The sequence below is a fragment of the Podarcis tiliguerta genome (assembly GCF_965153285.1).
Source record: "Podarcis tiliguerta genome assembly, chromosome: Z".
In the NCBI taxonomy this organism is placed as follows: Eukaryota; Metazoa; Chordata; class Lepidosauria; order Squamata; family Lacertidae; genus Podarcis; species Podarcis tiliguerta.
This window is the reverse complement of record NC_139553.1, coordinates 41,711,693-41,722,705: the sequence shown is the minus strand read 5'-3', so window position 1 is coordinate 41,722,705 and position 11,013 is coordinate 41,711,693. Positions and strand designations below refer to the sequence as shown.

At 48.1% G+C, this 11,013-nt stretch overlaps 1 protein-coding gene across 4 annotated transcripts in view; it reads left to right on the top strand.

Annotated features, from left to right (window-relative positions):
- Positions 1-10,125: 10,125 nt before the first annotated feature.
- Positions 10,126-11,013, top strand: part of MTM1 (myotubularin 1) — a 38,871-nt gene continuing 37,983 nt past the window's right edge. For 2 of the 4 annotated variants that reach the window (XM_083422468.1, XM_083422467.1), the window contains exon 1: positions 10,126-10,349. In XM_083422468.1, the coding sequence (XP_083278594.1) occupies positions 10,164-10,349 (186 nt within the window). In that variant the 5' untranslated portion in view covers positions 10,126-10,163. The remainder of the gene's footprint in view (positions 10,350-11,013) is intronic. The other 2 variants (XM_083422469.1, XM_083422470.1) reach the window with 2 other exon arrangements.

Sequence of the window (11,013 nt, the reverse complement as noted above, 5' to 3'; positions counted from 1 at the left end):
GTCACTGCATGTTTTCATTTATTCTTTTTGTTTTTATAGAAAACAGCATTTTAAGTAAGAATAGTAATGCTTGCAACTGGAATGAATGCTAGGCAACTTGCAGGCATTTACTATTTTTGGAGAGGGGCAAGGTCACAAGGCTTGCAACTCTTTTGGGGAAACTGAATCCCTGTTGCTAGAAAAAGGTTTTGAGACCTGCAGAACAGAGAGACTTAACACCTTTTGGAAGCCCTGGTACACGAAGCAGGGAATTGGTGCCTGATCTGCAGGGTTTCCCGTTGTGGCCCTGCAACATCTACCACTGTAGTGACACCGTTGGTTTCTGCCACAATAGCACAGTGCTGGCAGGAACCCACCAGTTTATGGGGAAGGGCCATATCTCAGTGGCAGAGCACATGTTCTGCATCTAGAAGGCTCCAAAAGAATCAGGTAGCAGATGATGAGGCAGATATTTCTCTCTCTGGGATCTGCTGTCTGTCAGGGGAGACCAGGATTTCCCAAACCTTGTTGGCCTCCTTGATGAGCTTATAAACCTGCCATCAACCTCAATCCCAAGGTCTCAGGGATGTCAAGAATGTAATCCAATATATAATAAATATTTATTAATCACCAGTTGCCATTACAAGCAACCGTAAAATCTAAAAACAACAACAACCCTGTATTATTAAAAACAGAGGTTTCTTATTACTAAGCGAAATGCATGCACTTTATTTCTGAAGCTCGTATTTCCTAACCAAATTCTTGGCACTAAAGCTCACAAACTTCTCACCTCCCCCCCCCCCCCCAGATCTTCATTTACCACCTCTCCCATTGATTGTAGGCAGCCTACATTAATTATAGGCATAAGAACCATCTCCTAGGCCCCCTCCAAAATATTTGAGGGGGCCGCCCAGCAGAAGTTGATGGGCATTGCCATTCAAATGGAATGTGTGTGTGCTGTGTATAAGATCGATTATGCAGAGTGGGGATTATGTCCATCCGCCCCCGAATATTTTATTCAAGTTGCCACCCCTATGTCAGCATGGCCTCCCGCAAAAGAAAGCTCTCTTCTCAGTTATACTGGTATTTACTCAGTGTGAAATGCGGCCACAGGAAAGGGGAGCCCCCTAAGCATACACCTAGAGGTACGTCACTGCTCTACTCCTGGGCCCATAGAGGCACTTGTAGGAAAATGGGGCATTTTAATTTATTTTCATTATTTGTTTATTATATTTCCACTCCAATGTCCCTCAAGGTGTCCTCCCGCTTCTTCATGTTATCCTCACAGCGGCCCCATGAGGCAGGTAAGGTACTTGCCGTAATCTTACACATTGTCAGTACTCAGGGCCGGCCCAAGACTTCATGGCACCTGAAGCGGGCCACAAAATGACATCATGGAAGAAGGGGTCAATGGTTGAAGTGGGAATCAATGGCCATTGACTCATGGTGGGCGGGTGCAGACACCCCGTAGGGCAGCCCCTGCCATTTCCTCCCTAAGGGTAGGCAGAGACCAGCAGCACCTCCTATTCACCAAGAAGCCGCTGATGAGGCGGCATGGGGGGCACTGCCGAGCAGGCAGCAGCTCCAACCTTTATAGAGTGTATGGCAGCCATGCCTTCCTTGGAAGCTGGGTCTGCTTGCCCCCACAGATCCTGCCACCTGAGGCAGTTGCCTCACTTTTCCTCATGGGTGGGCCGGCCCTGTCAGTACGGCATCGTGCTGTGCTTGCCATAATCTCGGCTTCTGTTCCATGAGAGGAGGGAGGATGAGCTTGTGAGTGGGGATTCTCTTGGGTGAGCATGGCAAGGGCCTCAGGGGAAGGTGTTGCTGCCTTGGCTCAGGTCTCCTCACATGCTGTGGGTGCTTTCTGCTCCACACTCCAGCACTACCACTCTCCCCATGCTTTTCCCTTCCCCACTTTCTGCCCCTGCCCCCTTTTATACAGGGATTCTTGATGTGTGTGGGTCTGGCCACCCAGCACCTCCCACTAATGCAGGGATGCGGGAAGCTGGCCATGCTGACTTGGGGGTGGGGGGGGGTGGAATCCAATAACATCTGGAGGGCTACAATCCCCCTTCCCAGTAATAAATGCAAACAAGAAGCCACAAGGATTGTTTAGTTGCCTCCTACGCCAACTTGCATATCCTCCGACATTCCTCAGATGGCATTTCTCATTCCCCACCTCCAACTGACCCTCCTTGAACCCCAGTTTTTCAGTGTGTCCCTCTCAGAGCATTTCCTATCAGAAGAAGGGAGACTGCTACCAATGGGACCAAGCATTCATGGCCTCCACCGTTCTGAAAAAACAACCCTTAATCCCTATTTTATTTTATCATTCAGTAGATTTACAAAAAAGAAAAACACACACCAATAAATAAATTTTAGAAAGGGGCGATATTAGACACAAATGCACAAAGCATAATAAATAAATAAATAAAATTCTTTTTGCACTCTGCTCCCCCTTTCCCCCCATCCAACATGGCCCTGCCGTCTACCTGTCCCTCCAAGCTGGCACATCACCGTGGGGCTGGGCCTTGGTGGTGGCAGCCTCTCCTCCTCCTCCTCGCCTGCTCTCCTGCAGCCGCTACTAGCTGCCCAAGGGAGGATGCTGGCAGCAGCCGTCATAGAGAAGCCATGCAGCAGCCATTGCTGCCACTGCTCAGGACAAGTGCTGGCTCATCCTCAAGCTCAGTACTGGTGGCATGGTGGGGGAAATCGGGACATTCCGGGATGAAATCAGAAGTTGGGGTGGCTTTCGTAATTCTGGGACTGTACCTGGAAAATTGGGACACTTGGAGGGTATGGTGTTGCACCCATTGCATCTGGGCCCATGCACTTGGAGTTAGGAGCGGATTGATTGATTGATTGATTGCATGCATGCATGATTGTCTTCCATTACTGCCTTGGTGACTCTGCCTGAACCTGCACCTCTGCACCAACTGAGTGGAAGGCATGGGGACTGACATCTGTAGAAACAGGGGACCAGCTAGAAGCACCAGACAAAAGCTAAACATCCGATCACTCGAAGTTGCACTGGCTTCTGAAAAGCTTTGGCTGGTCTACACACACACACACACACACACACACACTATGGCGAGAAATGTGCTTCTTTTCCAAACTGAAAGCTGGTTCTTGGGGCGCAGGGTTTCTGAAGAGCTACCTGGCTCCATGCTAATATGTGCAGGCATCCCTGCTCATTTGCTAGATGAGCTTTTTAATTCCTTCCATTGCTCTGAGTGCAAATGGTGGTTGGTAATGAGGAAGTCCTCAGAAGATTACTGTAAGTACTCTGATCTGCCAAACCCCAAAGAGAGGTCACTTTGGAATAATAAAACACATTAAAATACAAATGAAAAGAAATCATGTAATTCCACCCTCCCCCCATCGAGAATTATCCCCTAAAGAGCTGCGGGGAATAAAGGATGGATGTAAGTACAGTAAAAAAACGGATAATTCTCAGAGGCAACTGCCCAGAGCTTTGCTAATTGACTGGAGAATCCTATTCCACTAGCCTAGGGGAATACACCAGGTTTCTGGAAAATATTCATTGGTCACAGGGATTAAAGAAGTTTAGAGCTGAGTATTTGGTGTCCTCCTTCAGTGCAGGACTCTTCTTTTAACTGTAACACTTTATTGAGCATTTTTAATTGTTTTACTCTGTTGTTTGTAAGCTTTTTTTCCCCATTGAAGAAACACAACACACATTCATAAAATAAAAAATTCTGTCGCCTATGCGGCAATGCAGAAAACAAGGGCTGTAGCTCAGTGGTTTTGCAGTGCAGAAAAACCTCAGTTAAATCCCTGGACTCTCTAGGCAATTGTACACCAGGCGCTGTGCAGACCACAGGCTCGCCTGATTTACTTTAGGTGGCATCCAACTAAGACCTACTCACAGGAGACCCATTAATTTAATCATAGCCATTAACTACAATGAGTCTACTCTTGAGCTGGACTGTTAGATGCAACCCATTGGTGTCATCCCCACTCACCAGAACTGCATGCAAGATTCCCAACCAGAGCCCAGAGCCATCTGCAAAAGGCATTCATTAAAATTAATACAGTGTTCGTTTCAGACTAGGGATTTGTTAGCAGCACTAGAACTGAACCAAGTTCACAGTCCATTCACACAGAAATCCACACCTGGTCAGTTTTCTTCATTTCAGCCACCTAATTTAGGTGTGGAAAGTTGGTAGTGTTAAAGGCAGTTGGGAGTCGGAATCCGCTTGCCAATGATCTACTGCAAATTACTCAGAAAGCTATCTTCTGGCCACCTCTCTTGAATCACATGGACTGGTGTTCTGGCTCAATAAGGCAGCACCCTATGACGTCGGCAAGACAGAAGTACTGTTTCTGGGGGACGGGGGGCAGGCAGGTGTGGGGGACTCCCTGTTCCTGAAGTACCAGATGCACAGACTATGGGGTCATTTTGGACTCACAGCTATTCATGGCAGTGCAGGTTAATTCTGTGTCTACCAGCTCCATCTGGTAGGCTGGCTGAGACCCCCTACCTGTGTCATGTTTCACCAGAATGGTACATGCTCCAGTTATCTCCCTCTTGGATTACTACTACTACTACTAAATAAATAAATAAATTTTATTTATACCCCGCCCTCCCCAGCCAAGGCTGGGCTCAGGGCGGCTAACAACCAATAATAAAAACAAGTTGATTGAATACAACTTAAAAAACAAGATTAAAATACAACATTAAAACGTTAAAATGCAGCCTCATCATAGGAGGAGAAAGGAAAAAAGAAAGAGGGGGAAGGAATCAAATTGACTCCAAGCCAAAGGCCAGGCGGGACAACTCTGTCTTACAGGCCCTGCGGAAAAAAATCAGATCCTGCAGGGCCCTGGTCTCATGAGGCAGAGCGTTCCACCAGGCCGGAGCCAGAGTTGAAAAGGCCCTGGCTCTGGTTGAAGCCAATCTAACTTCCTTAGGGCCTGGGACCACTAGGGTGTTGTTATTTATGGACCTTGAGGCTCTCCGTGGGGCATACCAGGAGAGGCAGTCCCGTAGGTACGAGGGTCCTAGGCCGTGAAGGGCTTTAAAGGTCAAAAGCAGCACCTTAAATCTGACCCTGTACTCCACCGGGAGCCAGTGCAGCTTGAAAAGCACTGGGTGAATATGCTCCCATGGCAGAGACCCTGTGAGGAGCCTCGCTGCAGCATTCTGCACCCGCTGGAGTTTCTGGGACAGCTTCAAGGGCAGCCCCGCTTAGAGCGAATTACAGTAGTCAAGTAGAGGCGTCAAGGATTACACCCAAACTCTTAACGGAAGGCAATGGCACTAATTGGGCCCCCGCAAGACAAGGGAGTTGATACCATCCCGACCCAGCCATAGGACCTCTGTCTTCAAAGGATTTAGTTTCATTCAGCTCCCACAAAACCATCCAGCCACAGCTTCCAAGCATCTGGTCAGTGTGATCATCTGCAATGCGCTTTACGCATTTGAAGGTGACTTGGAAATGTGGCAGCTAGGCTAGTGACTGGGAGTGGCTGCCAGAGCACCTGTCCTAAAAGATCTATATTGGCTCCCAGTACATTTCCGAGCACATTTCAAAGTGTTGGTGCTGACCTTTAAAGCCGCAAACAGCCTCAGGTCTGTATACCTGAAGGAGCATCTCCACCCCCATTGTTCATCTCGAACACTGAGGTCCAGCTCCGAGGGCCTTCTGGTGGTTCCCTTGCTGCGAGAAGTGAGCTAACCAGGAACCAGACAGAGGGCCTTCTCGGCAGTGGCACACACCCCTCCTGTCAGATGTCAAACAGATAAACAACAACACAACTTTCGGAAGACATCTGAAGGCAGCCTTGTATCAGGAAGTTTTTAATGTCTGAGGTCTCACTGTGTTTTTATGTTTTGTTGGAAGCTGCCCAGAGTGACTGAGGAAACAAAATTATTACTACCACTACTACAAGTAATAAATTGTTGTAGTAGTATGTTCCTTAATGCAAAAATTAAAATTAAAAAATACAGTGGACATTTACCAGAAAAAATGATAAACGCTGAACACAACTCTTTGGGCTTTCCAATGCAGCTGTACTGTGAATACATAGAGGAAGAGGAAAAGGAAAAGGAGAGAATTACTAGATGGTGGCTATGCCTTAGGTGGCTATGCAGAGTCACTGGCCTTGTTTGCACGCCATGCTGAGCCATGATTTTGCTCCGTGTGAATGTGCAGGCTCCTTGAACAGAGTTTTGCTTCTTCCTGGCAGTTCTACTGCTGAGCTTAGCTAAACCATGGCTTTGCTTGGCTGAGTTTGTTGTTCAAACCTTGTGGTTTAGTCGGACAAACCACAAGCTGTAACCTACAGGGCAAACCATGGTTACAGCTCAGGGTTTGGGGAGACTTAAACCATGAACCCAGATTCAGATGTCATACTAAACTAAGCAAAGCCATGGCTTTGGGCAGCAGCAAAATGGCTGGGGAAGAGCAAAGCAGCTGCAATCTCCACTCCTGGTCCTAGCGACAGACTTTGGTATTTCAAATTTCAGCGACACACTTTGCGAGGCCAAAATTTGGCACACACATCTGCCTCTCACCTTCCATCCTGCTCAATTCACTATGTTATAGTTGCCAAGTCCTGTAGCACCCTCTAGTGTTGGTGGCCAGTGAAGCAGAACTGGTTGCACTGCCCCAAAACCGCCTCTGCTGGACCCCACCTTTGTGCTAAGCCATGGCTTGGTTTAGCTTGGTGTGATGTCTGAACCAGGCTACTGAGTCATTTTGACATCTTAAGATAAAGTAACATTTTGGTGACACCCATTAGCTTCATGTTCAATACAGCTGCATAGGAGTGCAGAAGTTCAGTCTCAATTTGAAAAAACTTTCACACAGGTTCGTACAAGGGAACTGTAGCATATGAAAGGGGCGAGGGACCCACAAGCCAGAAAAGGGTATGCAATAAATAGAGCCAGTGTGGTGTAGCAAAGAGTCAGACAAGGTAGACCTGGGTTCAAGACACCTCTCGGCTGTGACCCTCTTTCTGTGAATGAAGTTTTATTCCTGCCCTGGCACTGGCCAGGGGTGATCCGCCCTCACCTCCCCAACTCCAAGCATCTGGAGCTGGGTCTAGGGAGGCAGCAGGTCATTCCTTGAGCTGCCCTTCTGAGGCTCTTCTAGCAGAGGTAGGTTTAGGGGATCACATCTGGTTAACCCATACTGGGTGTCGAGCCAAGAGGGTGCTGCAGAGGGCACCTCAGCAATGGACGTTAGTAAGGAAACACTGTTTTGAACGCGCTTTAAAAATCCAACACCAGATGGCACCAGAGAGTAAAAACAAATTTCTACACAATTTTCCATAGCGGTTTTTTTCCTTTTTGTTATAACAATTTAATTTCTGAGTTATTTATAGCGTCGTAGTCCCTGTCCCCCCACCCCCCGTGTGTGGTTCCACCCAATGACTTAGAATGGAAGGCAAGAGGTGGGCGGGGGCTACCAAATTTTTGGCATTGCACAGAGCACCGCTGAAATTTGAAAGCGCGAAGTCCACCTCCTGATTCTAAAAGGGTGACTCTCCATAGCCACCTCCTCTCCAGGCCCATCCTTGAGAGGAGATACAGTACATCCTGCCTCCTCCACCTCCAAGGCTGAGACTGGAGCTCGTCACACTTGGTGGAATATTTGCCACGGTGAGTGTAGCAATCAAATTGGGGGCACCGTACACAACTTCAGTGTGTGGCTCTAATTTCTGGCACTGTGAGAGAGGGAGAGAAATTATTCTCTTATTTTTGACAGCATGTGTGGCAGGTCTGATGCACTTTACTGCTGATAGAGCAATATGTGCCATTTGAGTTTGTGCTTCTCGCTGACAATTTCTTTCACTTGTCCTGCTTAGGCCTCGGGCTGCTGCCTCATTTTACTGCAAGGTAATGCCTTGCTCAGCTACGGAGATATGGATTCAGCCAGCAATCTGTGCTGTAAAAGGACAAGGTGGGGAAATGGGCTTTAAATAGGACGGAGCCACCGCTGAGGAATTGAGGTCAGCACACAAACATGAGTCTGAAAAAGGAAGCAGGGATTGGGGGGGCGGGGGCGGAGTGAGCAGTGCAGTCCTTTTTTTTCTTTTTGCAAATGGCAGTGTGTGCATGCAAAGCTTTATGGAAGGGGGAAAGACAAAAAGAGAAGTAATAGAGCTCAAAAAGACATTAGCCTGTTTTATTGTTTTAAGGAAGTATTCTATACTTATTTTTCAAGAAGACTCCGGGCAGGTATTGGTATGAAAATTTAAAAAATCAACCACTAATGTAATTTTTTTAAATACATACAAGTTATCTGCTTCTTTCTTTCCCTTCCAACTTCCTTTTATGAAGTCACAACTCTCTCCAGATGCAGAATGGTGTGAACAAACGTAATATGTGAACTAGTGCCACACAAACACTCTTCCTAGCGTTTTCATCAGTGCTCCATCACTACTGCTATTAGGGATATTGCCAGAAGCTCTCTGTGTAGAACCCACATTCCAGAATGGAAGATGGTTGTGTTCTCTGTAAGAATTGTTTCTTATCTAATGAAGTTACTCTGTTAGTACTGACAACATTCAATGTGTTTGTCTACTTTTGATTGATAGATAGATGTTGCTATGTGAAAACCTATCTATGATTTTGTTCTGTATTCATGGAAATAAGTCATGAACTTTATTTTACTTTAAAGGGCACACTTACAAACTGGAACTGGAACCAGTCTCAGAAGCGATGAATGAACAAAAAGTGTTACTGCATCAGAAAGAGTTTGGATATCCTGTAATAAGCCTTGCCTATTGCTACAGCCACTTGGAACGTCAGGTGTTTTTCAAGGTGTGGGTGTAATTCTTACCTGCACCAGGTGAAATCTACTTCCAACCTTTTTTGTTGTTGTTTAGTCGTGTCCGACTCTTCGTGACCCCATGGACCAGAGCACGCCAGGCACTTCTGTCTTCCACTGCCTCCCGCAGTTTGGTCAAACTCATGCTGGTAGCTTCGAGAACACTATCCAACCATCTCGTCCTCTGTTGTCCCCTTCTCCTTGTGCCCTCCATCTTTCCCAACATCAGCGTCTTTTCCAGGGAGTTTTCTCTTCTCATGAGGTGGCCAAAGTATTGGAGTCTCGGCTTCAGGATCTGTCCTTCCAGTGAGCACTGATTTCCTTAAGAATGGATAGGTTTGATCTTCTTGCAGTCCATGGGACTCTCAAGAGTCTCCTCCAGCACCATAATTCAAAAGCATCAATTCTTCGGTGATCAGCCTTCTTTATGGTCCAGCTTTCACTTTCATACATCACTACTGGGAAAACCATAACTTTCAACCTTACACAGGACATTACAACCCACCTTCTCTACAATCCGCCAGCCAGGTAGTGCCATCAGAGCAGCACTTTGTGGTAGAAATCCAGAACCCATTCGGCAGTATGTAGATAAGAGGGCCCCCACCCTCAGAGAGTGTGTTGGACGAGGAGGGTCTTGGGGAAATCAGTGTTCAAATTTCCACAAAGCTATGAAGTTCATTGGGCGACCTTAACCTATTCACTGCCGCTTAAACCAAGCCTACCTCACAGAGCTGCTCTGAGGATACAATGGGTATGCCACCTTGAGACTAGTGGGAGGAAAGGTGGGGTATAAAAGCAGAAATAGATAAATAATTCTATCTAGACCAGAAGTTATGGGTGCATTTCAACTGGTTTTTTGTTTTTTTTAAATTTTACTACTAATTTTAACTGTCTTTTGGAATATTTTTAATTACTCTGATGGATATTTTTAATATTTTTTTTTGGTCAGCCGCTTAAAGAGGTTGAAATTAATTCATTGTGTAATATTGCTGTGGTACCACCAGATGCTGCAGCATCGATAAAGCTGCTGGCGCATTAGCAGCGTCCTCCTAACGAGATTCCTGCATTGCTCGCGGGTTAGACTGGATGACCCTCAGGGAGCCCATTCCAGCTCTCAAGGTTCCGTTTCCTTAAACAAAACAAATCATTTTAGCCCAGGGTCCAGAATCGCCCCTTGAAAAGTCGCAGCCACCAGTTTCTGCTCTGAAGCGGAGGTACGGCAGAGTGCAGATTTTGCCTACATCTCCCGACAAGCACCGGGAGGGGGAGGGCGGGCGGGCGGGCGGTGAGAGAGCGAGGGGCGCGTGACGTCAGGGCGTAGGCCCCTCGGACTACAGCTCCCGGCACCCTCCGCTCCTTTCCCTCTTGCCCGTATAAACTATGCCTCGCTCGCTCCGACCCCGAAAGAGGGCGGCCGTTTCCTGTCAGCTGTTGTCACGTGACCCAAAGGGGGGAAACAAAAAGCGGGGGCTGGGAGGAGGAGGGCGCGGGACGCTGGCGACGGAGAAGACGAGGCCGCTACAGCTCGGTGAGCCTCAGGGCAGCCCTTTCCCCCTTCCTTGGATGGTGGGCGGTTGAGGCCTGCCTTGCCGGGGGGGGGGGCGGCGGCGGGGGGGGGCCCGACGGGTTTGAGTGGGTGACGACTGCTCCACCTCAGGCTGCAGCTCGTGGAGGGCGGGGGGGGGGGCAAAGGGAATACAGATTTAAATCGCCTTGAAACGGCAACAGAAGCGCGCCCTCTCCCGCAAGCAGAAAGCGGCACATCAGGGTGCGTGGGCAAGTGCTAGCTTTCCTCATGCGAGGGGAGGGGGCTTGTGGCTCCACACACACAAACATACTGTACTGTATATGTGTATGTGTATGTATATGGAGAGAGGCCTCCCCAGCTGTCCCCTGTGGTCCCCAACCTTCTTCGTTCAGGTTTACTTGGCATGGTGTATTGTTGTGAGTTTTGGGGAACTCCAGAGTTCTTTTTTTTTGTGTGGCCGCCACCACTTTGGCACAGATTTGCCTCCTCTGAAACCGTCCCTCGGGGCACCAATGCAAAGGGAATTTGTGGAGCCCGCAGCCCACTTGTGCAGGATTCTGTGGGCCATTTGCAGGTGACAACCCACAGGTTGGGAAACGCAGGTATAGTAGTAGCCCCCCTGGGCTGCCTCGGGGCCCTACTCCATCTTTATGCTACTGGCCATAAGTCAGGCTTGGGAATGTGGTGGTGCCCGTTGAGACC